This window comes from Melospiza georgiana, chromosome 5 (assembly GCF_028018845.1).
Source record: "Melospiza georgiana isolate bMelGeo1 chromosome 5, bMelGeo1.pri, whole genome shotgun sequence".
In the NCBI taxonomy this organism is placed as follows: domain Eukaryota; kingdom Metazoa; phylum Chordata; class Aves; order Passeriformes; family Passerellidae; genus Melospiza; species Melospiza georgiana.
Window position 1 is genome coordinate 47,449,671 of NC_080434.1, and position 19,407 is coordinate 47,469,077.

A 19,407-nucleotide genomic window follows, 5' to 3' on the forward strand; every position below is an offset into this window, starting at 1 on the left:
GTATCTGAAATCAGATTTCATTTCCTTCACAGCAACCTACAAAAACTTACCAGGTTTTCATGTGCTTTCCTGGTGCACAGTGGGCTGTGGGAGCAGCTAGTTTTATCATGTGTTTTAATTTGCAGACTTGCCTGGTGGAGGACAGGGCAATAAGATTGGCATGAAGCATACTTACAGATAAAAGGAGATCACAGAATACTAATTTGGTGCTTTATAGATCAAATACAAACCTTTTTGTAGTTCAAAAATATGTATTCTGAAGTTAAATTTGTGATTTTGTTTTTTCTTGATTTTATATAAATCCTAAATATTGTGTATCTCTGGGATGTATCATAAATATTCTAAATGCTATTTAAAATTTAATTGCATTTGTAATTAGAATTATGTCTCTGAACATTTTAATATTAATCAAAACAATCTGGGTATAATTAACATTTCTGTGTTACAGCCTCTTTTATATTGTGCTGGCTAAGGTATATAAAGGGATCGTGCAGTTACTTGGGTTTAGTGTTGCTTTTGATATTGCTCTTCCTGTCCAGGTTGATGTGTTCCTGAAACTACAAGCATGAGTTGGGTGAAATTTGCATAGAGCTATTTTGAAAGAGCATGCTAAAATGATCTAGTTAGTTGTAAGATTTGGAAATTAGTTTAGAAAGGAACATTTTTAGGGTTCTGTCTTTAGCAACTTAAATATAATCCCAAATAAGGGACATATGCAAACACTGTTGAGCAAAGTAGTAGAACACAAAATTACCTGAAATTTATATGATAAAATTAAACTAAGTAGAAAGCACTTGACAGAACAATAGCTTGTTAGACTTTACTGTAAAACATAAATGCAGAATGGAGTTCTGGCAAGTGTGAAGTAGTGACACACTTCTGTGCCTCTTCTCTTGATTTTTCTCGAAGTACCCTAGGTCTGGAAAGTATTCATGTTTGCACTTTATTAAAACAAATCACAGTAAAATGTTATTTCTGCTGAAGTGTAGCATTCTCAGTAATTCAAGCACTATATATAAAGAAAGTTATTTAATGAAGAAAACAGTAGTTCAAGAACCATTACTGCTGATAAAACAGCTGGGAGGATGAGGGGGCAGTTCTACAAAGGAGAAGAGTGAAGGAGTTAATAAATCTTGTACCATACCAAACACATTTAAGTGTGAAGTGACCAGCTACTTCTAATTTTGGAGCTCATAAAAATATTTTTTGCTGAATTTTGGAATAAATGACTGAATCTAGAACTATAGTGATGATGGGAAATACTAAGTTGCCAGATTTATTTTTTCTAAATTGGTAAAGTAGCTACAGTATTTTTCTGATTCAGCCCTCAGATGTACAAGGGACTGTAGGAGCTGTCCCTTTAAAAGGGATCATTCTCTTCAGCATGCAGATTAATGAAGTGATGGATTTTACACTCTTCTATGGAGTTTTGTGCTGCCTTTCAGTCTTTCTGGTCATGAGGCTTCCCTCCCATTCTTGGCCACTGTCCTTAGACACTACTAACAGCAGGAGTCAAAGGATTCCTATGTACTAATAAACTAAACCTGGGAATGTTCCTAGGAGTTGGTGCTTTATAATTTGTACTTTAGGCTCTGGGTCTGTATGGTGTAACAATTCATAGGCAGTATCAGAATGCTTCAGGCACTGTGAGTGGTTTGGAGGTTATGAAAGCTTACTGATAGAGATGTAAGCTGTTCCCTGCCAGCTGGCTTGAAATGAATGGGAGTGTTTCTGGGCACAGTTTCATTTCTTAATAGAGATGTAACCAGAGATTCTTTAGCTTCTCAACCTACATTGGCCTTGAACTATTTTCTGTGGCATACTCCTGGATATTTTGGAAATAAATGACAGGGACCTAAATGAACATCTCTCTAACCTTAAAAGAGGAGATGGAGGTGGAATTTTCGTTCATGTTCAGTGTAAAGTTTCCCACAGAGAATGACACCTGATGAGTTCCTTGGTGGAGATTTGATCCTATTTTCATCCCCGTTATGGTCAATTCCAATTTACATGTTCATTTTCTGTGGCCTTTTCGGTGGGAACGTCCTTCAGCAGGAGGTGGATGCTTTAGATTGTCATGTCTAGATTTGAATAATTTCCTTGGAGGGATCAGAGCTTCATGGGTTTTTTCATTATGATGACAGAATCAGAGCTAGAATTTAATCCTAGAATGAATGAGTTACAAATATTATTTAAAAGTTCAAGTAACAGGATGAAGTGTAGTCATGATCCTTCATGGATCAGTTGAACACCAGTCTGCCTGAGAAAAGTGTTTTTCACCACATTTCAAGGCCTTCTTAAGGGAAGTGTGTTCTTTTTGCCAAGGTCAAGACTATTTCTGCTACAAGGCTTCTCCATATTATGAAATTTTCACAAGTGGTTGCCTCTAGTCAGTGTTACATCCTTATAGAAAGTAGCTAGCAATGCTTAGTTGGTGACTTAGCTCTTGTAGGACAGCTAAAATATGCAATGGCTAAAATATCAGTTAGCATATTGAATCTTTTGGATTTTGTGTATTTCAGAGGAAACTTACAGAGGACTTTAATCAACTTCTAGAAACTTTCTTTGATAGTTTCTCTCTGCTGAGTGTTTCTACTGCAGACCAAAATGCCTTTGGAAAATACTTGTTCAGTATCTGTCAGTTAGCACATTGGTGATGATTCAATACCCTCTCCATTTTACTCCTGGGTAATATACATGGGCTGTATGTTTCTGCACACCTTCTCTATCCTGCACATGTTTAATGGCTTTACTACTTTCTTTAAACACTCCAGGAATTTGACAATCAAAGCAACCAGGGTAACCGAGGAATCATCTTGAGTTTAGATATTAAAAAAGTGTTACCTGCAGTAGTGTCAAATAACACTGAGCTTCTCTTTGTGTCAGCAAATAGTTTGGTGGAAGAGACCTTTCCAGAAAGTAATTGGTGTGATTTGGTTCACTAAACTTGAAGTTAATCTCTTTGTGATGTACCAAGCCACAGTTGAGACCTGTACAAATGAGTTAGTTTATGGATCGTGTGAGACCATATCCTCAGGGCTGTATTCCAGAATGTGAAGTTTCATGAAGTCAACTCGATGTCATCAGTTCTGCTCCAGAATTCTGTTGATTGAATTTCTCTCTGTATGTTATGGAGTTTTGATCTGTGCTTTAGGCTGACTCACCTTCTGCACAGAATAATCGATCTAGTAAGGCAAATGCAGCAATAGCAATCTTGTTGGACAAGGCAGTTTTTCAAGATCCTGTAAAAACCACCAGACTGCTGCATTTATTTCCAGATAATCTTCATTCTTTTTAGTATAGATTTCACTTGCTTTCTTGCATGGATGCTGAAGTGGCTTCTGGGATGAGCAGTCTTACAATGGTCTAAAATAAGAAATATCTTAGCTGCTAATAGGAGAAAGTACTCAAGATCTCCGCGTTCACCTATGTAGTAGAACAGACACCTTACCAAACAAGCAGATAGTCCAGATGCCAGGGTGTGAAATCAAGTCAGGTTTCACCTTTGTGATTTTCTCCCTTCACAAATGGAGAATTCCTTAGCAACACGGCAGTCTTACCAATTTGCAGTTTACATTGGTTTACTTGAGGTATGGTGTTCAAGATGAGGACATTCTCAGCACAGATGTGCATCATTCAGTTAAGTGTGTTTTGTGTACAGCTTTGGCATTTTTGTGGAACCACTATGGGCCTCAAAATTGGCTTAGAGTATGTTCTGGCATATTGAAAGTGAGCATATGTGACTCAGTTGTTATCTAACTTTCTATTTCACCATTTGTGGTGATAGCTAAATTACTTGGGTATAAATTTTGTAGCCAGAATGAATAGAAATTCCTGCTTCTGTAATTTCTCTCTTTGACTGAGTGGAATATAGTGATACTATAGCTCCGACCTCTCAGGATCTGTTGACTTTTTTCTGTGGTGGATAATATAAATTCTGGCCATGTGAGAAGCTAACAAAAGTCTGCCCAGTGTTGTCTCTTTGTATTTTGAGATTTAAGCATAAAGTATATTTGTTCAGGGCGATATTCAAAACCAATAATACTTGATTGTGGTAAAGTTTTGTATGAAGGAGTTTGAAAATCTCATGCTATTTACTGGGCTAATAGTGCACAAGGTATACATATGTGTGTTTTCAGATGAGAAGTCAAAGATCAAATGCACATGGGGAGAGTCTTTGGTTTTTCCCAAACAACTACAAATACAATTGTTAGTGGAGGATCGAGTTGTTGCTATCCATGTTGTTTCCCCACATAACAAAGACAAAGGGAAGTTCTCCAATTAGCACCATTTTGGGAGTCATGTAAGATCCTTTTGTTTAATATTGTACCAGTCATTCACTGATTTACAGCAGGACTTGAGGGGGCCTTGGCCCATTTGCTAGTGTGGTTTAGTGCAGTGTGCGTGTTCCTGGCTGTGCACTGCCAGAGGGGTCCTGTTGCTGCACAGCCTTCCTGTCCAGATGAGAATTCCATCTGGAGCTAACTGGATAGACCCTGCAAAGGTGTAACAGAAATGTCTTGCAGTTGGTAATATATTCAGTGCTATCCTTGTTTCTGCATGGAAAGTTCATATTTAGGCTTAGATTTTTTTTTTCCTTCTATGTTTGAGAGAAAAACTTTATTTTACTGAATCAGGAGTGATAAGCATTAGTGAAAGTGTACTCTGTGCTAGAGTTTTTGGGAGTCTGATTCTTCAAAAGATGCTGTTAGACATTAATATCTTTAAAAAAATCTGTTGTTTTACAAAAATATTTCATTAAACATTGCTTCTAGACAGTTGAAGAGGTCTGTTTAACAAAATTCTGTGGATAGCATTGAAGACGCTGTTTTTTTTCATAAAATATATTACAAAGCATATTTTCTTATCCTTGGTATGCTGAAAAGTGTGCTTGAATTGCAGGTTTTTTTCTTTGCTCAAATATTGGACTGAGTTTTTAAGAAAAAAAAAAATGAAAAGCTGGATAGCATTAAATCTTCCTAATAAGCAAGTCTCTCTTCCACTTAATTTGTGCTTTTGTTGTGGCTAACAAATAATTTGCTGTATGGGTTTTTCTGTACACCATTGATAGAATATACAAGCTTGTCATCCTAGTGCGCTGGAAATGCTACACTCAAATCAAGTGTTCCTTTCTGGTTTTGTATATCCTCACCTGCTCCTCACTGTAAATCATTGAGATGTCAAGAGCAGTGATTAATTAAGCTGCACGTGCAAGTGCTTTTTTTCACCTGTCAAGTAGGAAGAAAACTTACTATAGTGAATTGTGTGATGCTGTTTAATGAATTTCTTTTTTATTCCAAGCTCTGAGGTTTGCAGAAATATTTTACAGTCTAATTTTTATTAACATTTCTGTATTAGTGATATGGTGTGTTTGGGAGCTATGACTATTCCAGATTATACTATAGGAAGGGTAAGTAGTATTTAAGGCCCTGGGAAGATAAAGAATCATGGTCCCGAGTCTGCATGTATTTTTATCTCATGCTAGTCAAATGTCTTTAAGCTGTCCTTTTATTTGAATAAACCAATTAATAGTACCTATCAGTTTCTTATTTATATTTATGTATTGTAATATAGATGTAATTTTATTGGAATTTGAAAAGCTTGGATGTTTTTCACAGTCTTTAGGGCAAACAATGAAATTAAATTGTATAGTGATCTTAATCTATTATTAAAAGGTCCTGGAAAGGAAGATTACAAGGTAGATTCAGGTTTTGAATCAGTTTTACCATTGGTTTAGCAGCGGGTGGGCAGGCAGATGCCTGCTCAGAGTAGAACCTATTGCCATTTTTCACCATTGATAGAGTAGCCTTTCAGAGTCAATGAGCTCTGTCAATGTGAGCTTGTCAAGGCTACAACTTCATAGACCTGAGAGGCGGTTTGAGAGGTCAGCCCTTTTCAGGTTTGCTGTGATGCAAATGAACTTTAATGCTTAAACAACTATTGGAATTTTTATGTCTGCTCCTTGTTCTTTTTTCTTCACAAAGTCATTGACGAGACATTCAGTGCTTTTTAAATTGGAAGTTGCATTGTGCTAAAGACCTAGTACAGATTTACGGAGGGCTGAAAGCAGTTAGATCATGTTCTTTTCATGGTGCGATTAGAATCAAATCGATTTCCCTACAGCCTTCAGCATTCAGATGGCAATTTTAACAAAGCTTGGGGGCTAGACAAGGGACAAAACGACTGAACTGAATGTTAATTACACTCTGCAGCCTTATTTTCTTTTGATTTGGAGCTGACTGGCAACTAAATTAACAAAAGTGTGACCATAACTGCTGCCCTATTTTCATTTAAAAGGAGAGCAGACTCTAAAAGGCTATCTTTACAAAGAAACAAGTGAGGTCTACTGATTATTGTTAAAGGGCACTGTCTTTAAAAACATAATAATAAGAATAACCCGAAAATACTCAATTTCCATTTGATGTGATAAATTAGTCACTGGTATGTCCACCTTTTGATAATTCCTTGGCTTGTGATATTGAAATAAAACATAATAAAAAAATTGCTGTGATGAATGCTGATAGATAGCAATGATCTAATTTTTAATCATGTGACCACAGTACGTGTTTAGCTGTGTTTCCCTACAACTGCTTCAGTATTAAACTAGAGGATGTTTGAAAACCAAGATGTTAATATTTGTGGGGAAATTAACAATTTGTTGTCGAATTTTTATTTTACTCAGACATTTTTGTTTCTCGGACAGCATTGAGTTTGGTTTGTTAGGGTCCATTTACTGTATTTTGTAGCAATAACAGCAAGATGCTTTCTCATCCTTTCCCCTGACCCCGCTCTGCCTTGTGAGGAAGCTGCAGCTGCACTAAGTTGTATTTGATCCTTGTCATTGCTCCGTCCTTTTGCACCTGCAGCTCTGTTGGTCTCATCTTAACACCTGGCACCATGAATTATCCTCTTTTTATTCACTGTCTGTAGCAAATCCCATTTAGAGCTAAGCAATATATATTCTGGCAGTCAAATGACCATAAATGTCACTATGTATTTCTCAAATGTAAATATAACTGAATAATTATACTCAAAATGCTGTGAAACTTTGCAGCACAGAGTGTCCTTTAATTCTAGTATGCGTAATCTTAAAAAGCTGTGCAGAACAGCTTTCTGGATTCTCTGTCTGAAATGTCAAGTATGGATGACACAGGCAGTAAACCTTTCCTTTAGAATCCTAAATATTGGGTTTGCTCTCTATACAGATCACAAACTTACTAATGCTTATTTGGGGAATATACTGTAACTTTCTGCATTTGGTTTTTCACTCTCTAAAATCTGGATGCAAATATAACAAAAATTCCTCATTTATTTAGAGTACTGTGTATTTGCACTTGACATACAGCACTGCAAAATAGTTTGCAACATTTGTGAGTTTATATGCTGACCTTAGAAGCAGTACATTTAGATCACTGATCATAGGGGAGCAGTGCTCCTGCTTTTTATACTTAGATCACTTTGAAATTTCTGTGAATTTAAAGTTAAAACTGCCATAAGAACCAGAGAGCATGCATATCAACAGTTTTTGTTTCAAAGTGATTGAAAGTACTTACTCGGCTATCACAAAAAGTAGTTTCTGTTCTAGATACTTTATACCAGACAAGTTTTGATCGTACTACAGACCACCTTGTACTCAGTCACTGTCCTGTACCTCTCTCCTTTTCACACAAAAAGCAGCTGCAAAACAAAGTTTTTCTAAAACCAGTCAAGAGTAAAATTCTTTCTCATTTGTCTTCCAGACACGAAGATCGATTGAGAAGTTATTAGAATGGGAAAACAATAGGTTATACCACAAGGTGAGTGCCGCAGGGAGCAGCTTCGTACTGTTGGAGTTTGAATTGCACAGTATGGAAACAGATGCTTTTGTTGAACGAAAAATATGAAAGGTGAACAAATGGGCTAGTCTGTGTGCTGCAATAAAATACAGCTCATTTTTCTTCTTTTTCTTTCCTCCTTGTCTAGCTGTGCTTGCATTGGAGACTAAGCAAAAGGAAATGTGAAACGAATAACATGATGGAATATGTAAGTTAAAGGGCTGTTTTGTGAGTTTCTCTATTAAATGATCATTTATTTTGCTTCTGATCTTATTCTTTTCATGATTATTAATCAGTAAAGGTGTCAGGAGCTTAATCGCCTGAGTGCAAGGATTTTCTACGGTTCACAGATGCATGGTTTCATGTGCAGGACTGATTTATAAAGTTATGAATGACTTGAAAACAACGCTTCACTGTGTTCTGAAAAATAATAAATTAATTGCCAAGATAAAATAGCTTGAACATGTGCTGATGGAGTGTGAAATTTTAGATGCTGTATAAAGAATAACCACAACTTTGGTTACGCAGCAAGTCAGATATGGCTATTTTATATAATGCTAATCAAGTCCAAAAGTATGGAAGAAGACCTTTCAACTAAGCTGTTGGAGCTTAAGAAACCTTTAGCTCCTTTTTAAGATTTTAACCTTTAAACCTTTTTTAGATTTTAAGTGCCCCTTACCTCAAGTATCTTGAAAGTATCTTTATCTCCAATTGGTGTCACTAAAATATTTTCAAGTCAGTCTCTGGAATTTTAATATGCTTTAGTTTTTGGCTGAGACTCCATAAACCCATCTTGGAAATATACAGTGAGAAGTTGTGTGGTTTAAAATGAACTATGTCCTGCATAGGATTGCAGTTTATTTAGCTTGCAACTTGTTCTTTTTGGTGCTGTTCTTATTTCCATTTTCAATATATTTTGGATGTACATTGGATAGGATGAAATTAATCTGATAAAATGTAAACAACATTAGAATTTCCATAATTTCTTTTCATGCTTTAGTAGTTACTAAAGGCTGTAGGAAGGTATGCTTTTTAAAAATAAAGATTATTTTTGGAGAAACATTTACTGCATTAGGTCTAACTTATCTGTGATCTTCTATTACACAATACTTTGTCTGTTCTATGAAATAACAAATCTATAATGCCTATAAAAATTTTAAATGTGATTCAAAATTATATTAAAATTATCTTTATCTTTTAGTCTTCTCCTTTTCCCTGCCCCTCCACTGGATCTTATCTCTTGCTTGAAATACAAGGTCTTCAAAAAGAGTTTTTTACAGAATGGCTCTATTCAGTTCACTGAATAAGTACTTTATTGTAAAATTTATTCTACTGAATCTTTTAGGTTGGATATATGGGTGTGACTGAAAATGGAATAAATCAAATTTCAGAAAATAGACCTAAGCTTTGCCTAAATGAAGCGTTTGCATTTTGCTGAAAACTTTATTTTTCTACAGGAAACATTGTCAAACCCAATGTTCTGCAGATTCAATTGGAAAAAACATAATGTGAGTTTGTAAATACTATGGCCCAGCAAGATGTACAGATGAATATTCATTCTATCAAATATAATTTCAAATTAGTTGACCTGCTTACTGTAATAATATATGCATGGGCATATAGTTTCACAGGATAAAGGTCAAAGATTTTATTTTCAGTTTGTGAAATGTCAGATATTATCTTTGGGTATATTAATGAGAAAATTTTTACAAAACCTCAGTGTGACATTTTCTCGCTTTCAGTGAACTGATTTGCTAGTGTCTTTAAAAACTGCCCCTAATATGATTGTGATTTAATTTTAAATAATAAATGCCTATCCTCAACGTTTTGCTAAACAGATGATTAAAATTAGACTTTTGTACCCAAAACTTGGTACTTCACCAAACTGAGGTTTGAAATGCACTGTAGTAGATGACAAATCAAATAAATAATTGATCAAATTAAGAAAGACAAGTTTGTCTTGTACCTTTGGCATAAACACAGTGCTTCAGCTTTACTTCTTGCTCCCTTTTTGAAAACTTGCCTGAAAATCAGAAGCCCTGGTATGTCTACAGAATCCAGTGGTTGACTCAGGTCAGTGATCAGTGGATTTTGAGCAGTTTGCATTACATCTGAAGATAAGTCACCTCTGAATATCTCAAAAAATAAACTTACCTACCTAATTTCAGATTTTGTAATTCCAAAAGTACTTGCCTTAGAAATAAGATTGGAGACTTTTATTTTCTGAGGCTTTGTATGCTTGCAAAAATAGAAGTCTTTATTTTCTAAGCAGCTAAGTTGTATTCTCCTTTACAATCACAAACATTGAGAAATAATTTTTAACTTCTTAAAAAGGTGAGTTTCCCTTACAAGTAAATAAAATCCTTATTTATGTACCAGATGGATTTATTTGTTTATAAATCAGATCATGCTGCTGTGTTATGACTGTCTCCGAAGAAAGAATGTGCACAAGTCAACATTTTCTTCAAGCTTCCTATTTAAAGAGGATAAATACTTGGATTGTGTTCTGGAATGAACCCTATAGTGTACTTAGCCGGGAAAAATGCAGTTTAAATTTGAATTGAGACCATAAGAATAATCACACAAAACCATTAATCAAGTTCTTGCTAACTACTCGAACATTTGTAGATATGGGAGCTTTGCAAAAGTTGATACACTTTTAGAATCCTGTGTTAAGTGACAACAATTCTGAATTAAGTGAAATTGGAATTGTAAACTAACTTTTCATGCATTGTGCATTCAAGCGGTTTGTTAGTTTATTTTTTTAGTGAATGCATTTATATCTTTCATAGTTTTTCCCCAATAAATAAATTACTGTATAATAATTCTTGAACATAATTACTTCAGTTTGTGTTTCATATCAGTAGGCAAACTTTTCGAGTTGAATTTTATTCCATGAGTATTGGTTTTCAACCCCAAACCAACTATCAGACATGACTTTTCTAATGGTCTCCTACCTGAGACAAATGCTATGCTTTTTGTTTTTTATCACAGCTTGATATACTAATTAAAAAAAAACCAAACCCAAAACCATATGAATTGTAATTGTGATAGATAATAGGATTGCTGCCATCTTTAATACATTTTTGTTTTCTTTTTGTACAGGTCATCCTTATAGAATTTTTACCAAAGACACCGATTTTTCGACCGGATTAGCATTCAATTTATTTATAGAGACTTATTCAAGTATGTTGTCTTTCCAATGGTGCCTTGCTTGGTGCTCTCCTGGTAGTGACATAACTTTGGTTCTACAGAATCTTGTGGTGGTTTCATTTGGTTTTTGTTTGTTTTGGGTTTTCATGTTTGTTTGTTTTGGTTTATTTTTTGTTGGTTAGTTGTTTTCTGTGTTTTTTTTTTTAATAGGAGTATGTTCTAAGTGTATTTGGTCAAACTCTGCAAAGTAATTTCATACAAATGTTAATTACTACTTAAGTTATTTTTACTTTTGCTACTTCTGTTTATTAATGTATCTTGATTTTCAAAGGAGTCTTTTATATGTGTGCGCGCGCGTGTGTACATATATATATGATATAAATACACAGCTGAAAATGACATACAAGTGAACAGATATTTTTTTATCCCTATATGATACAACTGGTTGACTGTACCTTGTGTAAATTCCTTTAGTCATTTTGAAGCTGCTGAAGTTGCTTCTAAGATTTTTGGAAGCTTCTGTCAATGACTAGTCAATTGTAAATACTTTTATTTCTTTTTGGGATATTGACTAGTCTCTTCCAGCAAAAGGAGACAAAGTTCTTTTTGAAACTGTGATTTTTGGAATCCAGATATTGATAGTAGAAATCTCTATGCTTTTCATGAAGAAGTCCTGTCAACTGATTCTGAAAAAGTTTGGCTTTAAAAAATTAAAAAAAAATAAGGCAGCCATGTGGAATAATTTTACTCAGACTAGAAGAATCACTGAGAGCATTGCATGCATCTGGTTAGTAGAACTCAAGATCACAAAAGTATATTATTATTGCATCTTATAATGTAGCTGTTTTAACTCAGTCAATTGCCATGTGCCAGCTTTATTCATGCTGTTTACCAGATCTTGTACACAGGGGTGCAGAAGGACTTGTTTTAGTAAAACTTAATTGCCCAAGAAAACCTTTCATGGTTGTTTTTTTTTGTTTCTTTTAAAGCCACAGATGCAGGGAAAAAGTTCCTGAATTCTTGAACAGTACAGTTCCAGATGCAAATGCCATGTATTAAAGTAATCAAAGTAGGGTGCACCGGGCAACCTATGTTTAAATGTGTTAGGCAGTTATTTATTGCACCCTTTCTTTTGCTCATTTTAGTTTACAAGGTTTATTTTCTGCACAAGTATAAGACTTTTTTTAACTGGATATGTGATGTATGCTTGGGTCAGGCCAGTTGTATTTCATTTCTTCTGATTATACTTTAGTTTTACATATCTTCACACATAGCTTTTGGGGTTTTTTACTTGCAACTCTCATAACTGGAAAATTTACTTAGGTGTCTGAAATTACTGTACACAAAATTGATGTAAGTTAAGAACATGTTCCTTGTACAGTTGTGTTAGCAAGCAATAATGTGAATATATTAAAAAAACAGATATACTCTGCTTAATATTTTATGAATGAAAAGTTGATACCACTACAAGAATAGTCTTCTCTTTTTAATCTTTTAAATATACAAGTTTTATTTCAAGGTAATGTATTACATGTACCTTGATGCTGTGAACTATTTTTCTATGTCTTCAAAATATTTATTCTCTGTAAAATATTCCCTAGTGAGTATTATATTCCTAAATTGTCCATAGTGGGAGTGGTCTAGAAAGTTTTAAGTTTTCTTAAATCTAAGCCTTCTATATCTGTTACCAAAATTCATCTTTTGCACAGCTTTCATCTGTGGATTCCTACTGTTCACTTTGAGAATAGCTCAGCTATGCTTTTCATATAAGCCTACAAGGGTGTTTCTTTGACTTGACAGAATATGATTTTTCATAAACAAATCCCAGTGTTGTGCTGGCCTCAGGCATCTGAGTGCCACCCATGCTTTCTCTACAAAGTAAATGCTTATAATTTTCTAAAAATCAATTTCAACCTCTTCTTCAGTACAAATCTAGGTCTGCTGCCCTCCTCTCACCCAGAAGTATCAATTGTAACCTCAGAGTAGAGTCAGCCTGTGGGAGCACAGAAACCTTACATTGATGGCAGCAGGGACAGGGGAGGTTGGAGGTGCAGAGGAGAGGTTGGAATTGAACAGAAGTGATAACTGGTGATAAATACTTATGACCAGAAATATAATTGATTTATTTTGTGTCAGTTTTCAATAAAATGAATACTGGATCATATGAGGCCTAGATTTTATAAAAAAATTTCATTTGACTAGAATTTGTGTCATGGATGCAGTTTTCCACTGAAGTGGAAACCCATCCCTTCACTCTAGTGGAGGATATGGCTTCTGATATGTTCATAGCAGCTATTTGCCTTAGTTTACTTCTCAAACTTCCCATAGTATGTTCTGTCCACATCCACAGCTACCTTGCCAGCAGCACCCAAAGCCAGGGACAGTAAAGCTGCTTCAGGTGTGATGTGTGCTGAGACCAGAGCCGTGAACAGTGTGGCTTACAGGTTTACGGAGTATCCCATTAGTAAAGCTTCCTCATCAACAGTAGTGATGCTTAAGATCTTGTCTACTTCTAGGTGCATCAGCAGTCATAGGCTTGGTTGGCAGGCAATTCTATATTATACCCGTGACTTTCTTTAAGAAATAATATAAAGATCCAAAGTAGAGCTCCGAGCAACTAAAAAGTTAAATTCCTTTGTAAGGAGGCCAGACCTACTCCCTCAAAAAGTATTTTGGATATTTTATTAATACAAAGTCTCTGACTTAAAATATAATCAGGAAATTTGAGAAGATGCCTATATTGAGAGATGAATTTTATCTCAGAAGTGGTACTTTCCTGAAGAAGTAGTACACTCACCTAGTAAGAATGTTACAAAACATTTTCATACAATCCTTTTCAATTCATTAATTATAGTGATGGAAATTGAAGATGGCAGGAGCTTTAATCAACTGTTTAATGCCTGAGGCAGTTGTCAGGATTTTCTTTTGATGTTGCTTCTGAAATACTAAATCTATTTATTTTGATTGCTATTGAGAAGATAATATATTACCTTTTTTGTCACTTGGCAAAGAAGAAAATTGCAGTTTGAGCAGACCAGAAGCTGTAGTAGGACTTCCAGGACACAGCCTACTCTTTGCTAAAATAACTATTACATTATACTAACTTGTTTAGCTTCTTGCAACTCAGCAGTTCCTACAAATAAACTTACCTATTTCAAATTTCCGTGGACATTTAAGTTAGGTATCAAGTTGATAATAATAATTTAGCAAATTATGCCTGTTTCATCTTTACCCTGCTGAACTAATGGTGAAGGCATCAATGAATCCCTGTGAGAGCTAATTATTAGTTTTAGATATAGTTGCCTTTAACTGGTGAATAAAGATTTCTTAATTATTGTCATATAATAGAAACAAATTATTTTAAATTTTTAGTCATAGGTGGAAGTAAGTTCTGAGGGAGAAGGACTTTCTCTCTGACCCTACGTGAAAAATTCTGAAGAGCTCATCTGCTGTTAAATAGTTGTGACTCGAAGTTTATATTGGGATTGACAAACTTCACCAGAAATGAAAATGTTTATGGAGATACAGGAAGTCAGTACATTTTTTGTAATAGGTCAGTAAGATAATTTTAATAAACTATTTATGCAAATCCAGAATTTCCCATGATACTTAAACCCCCAAAAAATAGTTTGTAAAAACATTTTACAGTACTTAGATGTAAATTATAACCTCTGATTCAATTTGTTAAATTATATGTTTTTGTAATTCTCAAGACCATGATGTTTAAATGTAACACACTGTCTCTCAGACACAGGCTTACTTAAAAGTCAGTTTTAATTTTTTTTTTCTTAATGTCATTATTTAGCCCCAAAGATTGTGGGGAAGAGCTTTAAAATACAATCTGTACCTGCTTAGAAGCCAGGAGCCAAGGAAAAAGAACTTGTCTTTTTTCCCTTCCCTCCACCCCCTACCCTAAAGTCTTAATTTTAAATTGGTCCCCTTGTTTTGTAGCCCTAGTTTATGGGTTTTGAGCAGCTGGCAATAATGCAAATTGTCCACCAAAACCCCCATTTGAATTCTGAGCAGTTTAAAGAGATCACTTTAATTGAAGAGGTGAAAGACTTGTTAAGCAAAGAAAATCCGTGGTTCTTTTAAGTTCTCCCAGCACTGCTGTTGAGTAATTAAAATAAGGATCATGATGACCCTACATTAGGTAAAAATCCAGATGATTTTGTGTAAAAGAAACACTCAATTAGAGAGATTTCAGAGCCTCAAATGTCTTGGATTCACAGTAGTGACTTATTAAGGATAAGTGGCGCTGGCTACTTTTGTACCTGTGACTAAAATAATTTATGTTGCTCTTCAGTAACCTTGCTTATGAAAAGAAAGCATTTCAGAAATCTATATTCATCACTGCTAATTTGGTGTAATTTCTGTGCTTCTCCCTATAGCCATGTTGCATTTCCATGACAAACAGCCAAGTGTATGATCATTATAATGCCTTTAATAGCCATATTGTAGGTAGAAATATTAACTTCTCAGGGACTAATAGGAAATACAAACTTGGAATTAATGAGCTGAATGCCTATCTGCATGAAGGCTTACTTGCAAATGTCACCCTAGAAACTTGATTGTAATATGCATGACCATTATGAATGTTCTCAATATAAAGTTATGAGAGCTTCTTTTACCCTGTATTACTAGGCTGCTAAATGTCAAAGTTGGATGAGGATAAATGAAGGGGTTTTTTTCTGATTTGGATGGAGTGATTCTTTCTAATGGTGCTACCTTCTTAACTCCTGTGTTTATTCTTTGTAAAGTTTTCTCTGTAGGCTGGGTGAATCAGGGGATACTGGTGTACTAAGAAAACACTCTTATTCTTCTTAAGAAAGTAGAATAATTTCAAGGGGCAAAGTACTCTAGAATTGAAAAAAAGTCACTGCTTAAACCATGCATTTATTCTTAATTAGATATTCATTTGGACTGTTTTGTTGGTAACAGTACTTTGCAGTTCATTACTTTTTGAACTTTCATCTTCCTGATATGTCAGTCAGTGTAGGCTGAATTAGAAACCATGTTTGAAAGATTAGAACCCCCTGATTCCTTGCATGAAAGGTCATATGTTGACACTTGTGCTGATGTATATATGTGTCCCTACCACATAACACCTGGGTAATATACATTTTTATGAAACTACATTTTACTGGTTTCATGGAAGTTGTCCTTTAAAAGAAGTCTTCTGGTTTGTTTAGCTCATTAATATTTCATTAAGATTTATATTCTTGAAAAGGGGTTCATAAATGCTTGGCTCTTCAAAATACAACAGACCGGTAGGAAAAACTTAGGCAAAAGATGAAACATAGGAATTAGGAGAAGCAACCCTGAAAAGATTGGACTTGATGATTAGGTTTAGAGTTCTGTGAGTATGGCAGAAAATAGTTTTGAACTGAATGAAATTATATTGAATGGTGCAAGTTAAGCAAAAGCTAGCAGTTCATTTCAGTAGTTATGTAGACTGTGTATTAACTTCTGTTCTCTTTTTTGTTTTGGTGTGTGATTGATTTGTTTTGGTTATGCTCTAGTTGATAGACAATTCTGCTATCATGTAGAATAATAATGCAGAAGGTAAGCTTCCTTCTAAACTCAGCATCTCTTCATTTAAAATAGCCAGACCAAAATGGAATTGCTGATGAGAGCTGCACTGAGTGCAGAACAGTCTTTTCCTAAGCTGGAGCCTGTAATGCATGACTAATTGTTTCCAAAGAAAATTCTTGACCTGTCCAGACAGCTCCTGTCATGTGACAGTATATCTAAGGCCCGCCAGTAGGATCCAGTTAGAACAATTTATGTTCAGGTAAGTAAGACTTTTGTAGTTAATTGTAGTTTTTATGGAGAAGGGAACCATTGACAAATGCTCACTTTGAGGGAACAAATAGATTTTTATGTTTATTGAAACATGCTTTTTTCTTGTTCTTTGCTCCTCATTTATAACTTAATAAATGAAAGTTACTTTGCTTCATGTTGAAAACTAGAGTAGTAGTCAGCTGAATACTTTTTTTGTTACAGTATTTTAGGTTTATGAATACATTTTTTAAGTCATGTTTAGAAATGTTTCAAGAAGTCATATCCTGATACAATGTAACTGATATTTTTAGTGGCTGTATGTTTAAACTGGTTTCATTGTGCTGATATAAATATCTAACTCATCCACTCCAAGTGTGTATCTCTGATCCCTTTGTGCTAGCAATAGGCTTTCTAACTTGTTAGGATATGCAGTGTACCTACTGGTTAATATTGTCAGTGAACAGTTTGGTTCAGTGAGATAACAGGGAATGTGAAAGTGGTTCCTGATTTGAAAAGTCTAACCCAGACTCTTTTTTTCATAAAGGATGGAGTCTGGCAATCAGAATATGAACTCATTGCAAACATAAATTTGAAAGAGAATAGTAAACTACAAAACAGTGCCTAAATGTTGTGTGCTAAACTAGACCATGTGTAACTCATGTTGCAGAGAATTGAAAAGAATTTGCAGAGACTTGCATTGGACTGCGTGTGCTTAGGAAAGACCTGTTAAATGTATGAAGCAGTTATGATCAATAAGTCACTGAAAAGATGTTACCATCAAGAGGGAAACTTAAACCCCAATATTTTGTAGTATGTTAAAAATCCATTTCAAGCAGAAAATGTGTAAGCAATAATTTAACCTAAAACTGGAAATTAAAGAAGCTGCTACTTCTAGAGAGACTTGACGTTAATTTTGCCAGTTGGGCATCTCTCCTCTCACAGAGTTTAGATAGATTTGCTGTGATTTCCACTATTGTAACATTCCTCTTCAAGTATCCTAAGTCCAGATGAGAGACGCAAAGCTTAGAAGCCAGCACTGTGTTTACAGGGTGCACAGCTTTGGGAGGAGAAGATAGGAATTAAAGGACTTCTTTAAGGCTGCACAATTGTATATATGCATATTTAAGAATATTTAACCGTGTCTGCTAAATTACTGAGGCTAATCTATTGTTGACTTATAGAATAATATTTAATACATCAACATTGGTTTTTCCTGACCTGACCCGGAATTGGAAAGGACTCCAATATAACTTTTTTTAACGCGTTTCTTAAGTTGTATGTATTATAAATTAATAAAATAATTGTTTAACATACCTTCTAAGCCTTACAGTTTTTCATCTGTGTTGGGGGGAGGGTGTGGTAGGGAGAGGAAGAAAAGGAAAAACTTGAGAAACTGCTGTATTGTGCAATGGTCTCATCTTACTTCCAGTTGATACTTTTACTCTAAATGGCGGGGGGTGGGTGAGAGGGGAGAGAAAATTATTTTGGTAATTTAGGTGGCTCTAGGACTGGAGTTACCAAATTACAGGCATTGCCTGCTGTAAGTGTTTCAAACTGGTTTTTCATTAGGTCCACATTTGGAGTTCTTTAAGCTTTTCAAGCCCTAATGATAGTAGGATTTATTAAATGTGCTATCATTATGGTTGAATGGCGATTTTGAAGCTGTGTCTTTTTTTGAAGCTTTTATGTTTTATTCACGTGTCCTCTAGCTGGGGCAGACACCACCTATTCAGGAAGGAATCATTCCCATCCATGCAATTCACGTGTTTTTCAGACTATTCAGTATGAAATGCTGGTTAACCTGAACATTATGAACAAAAACGAAGTCTGTGCTCTCCGCCGTGCCGAGGATGGCCTTGGTTCTCATCAGCCGGCAGCTTTTCCTTGCATGAAACGTTTTAAGCTCGTTGGTTACTCCAGTATGGCAGTCTTGGCAGTCCCTTTACAAAGTGCATGTGTATAATGTCTCTAGCATGTATGAGAGGTGTGTTAGACATGCTCATGTCCCAACGTGCGGGTGGGGAGGGGTGCTCCTGCCCGGCGCTGTGAAGCATTCCGGGTGTTGTAATGTGGGCTTGCAAAGCGGTAGATACAATGTTGCTGAGCAGAAAAGCGCACGATAGATTTAATGTAGCCAATTGTGTACTTTTGAAAAAAAGAGTAACTGTTCAGTGTGAGTTAATTTTGGATTTTTTCAGCATCTCTCTTTTAGGCTTTGTGCTGCATTCTTCTAGACAAATGCGTATTCCATGTGGGCCACTGTTCTGCTAAATGCTCTCAGTTCTCCTTTTGCAATCAAGATTATGTTGCTAAGGAGATTTTGCTTTTATTGGTGCCATTGATTTGTGTTAATACGTTTTGAATACCTCTCGGTATTCTTCCGTAGACAAGGCCAAAAGAAAAACTTCCCTGAGTTTCCCGATTTACATCACAAATGGAGCGGTGGTGTAATGAAGCCGATATAAAGTGGGCAGTTGAAAGGGAACTAAAGAAGGGCACTCAAGTGAGAAATGAAGAAATGTGCCGAGAGCGGTCTGCGGGCCGCCTCCGGCCCAGCTGCGGGAGCGGGAGCGGGCCGGGCCCGGCGCCGGGGCAGGGGGACAGCCCGCGCCTCCGGCCGCCCGGACCACCCACTCGCCGCGCCCCGGCCCGCGGA

The 19,407-nt window shown here is 35.7% G+C and overlaps 1 protein-coding gene across 1 annotated transcript in view; it reads left to right on the forward strand.

The window, feature by feature from the left end:
* CHIC2 (cysteine rich hydrophobic domain 2) overlaps positions 1-18,064 on the forward strand; it is a 30,797-nt gene extending 12,733 nt beyond the window's left edge. The window contains exons 4-6 of the mRNA XM_058023980.1: positions 7,740-7,796; positions 7,963-8,022; positions 10,920-18,064. Coding sequence (XP_057879963.1) covers positions 7,740-7,796; positions 7,963-8,022; positions 10,920-10,970 — 168 coding nt within the window. The 3' untranslated portion in view covers positions 10,971-18,064. The remainder of the gene's footprint in view (positions 1-7,739; positions 7,797-7,962; positions 8,023-10,919) is intronic.
* The last annotated feature ends 1,343 nt before the right edge of the window (positions 18,065-19,407 follow it).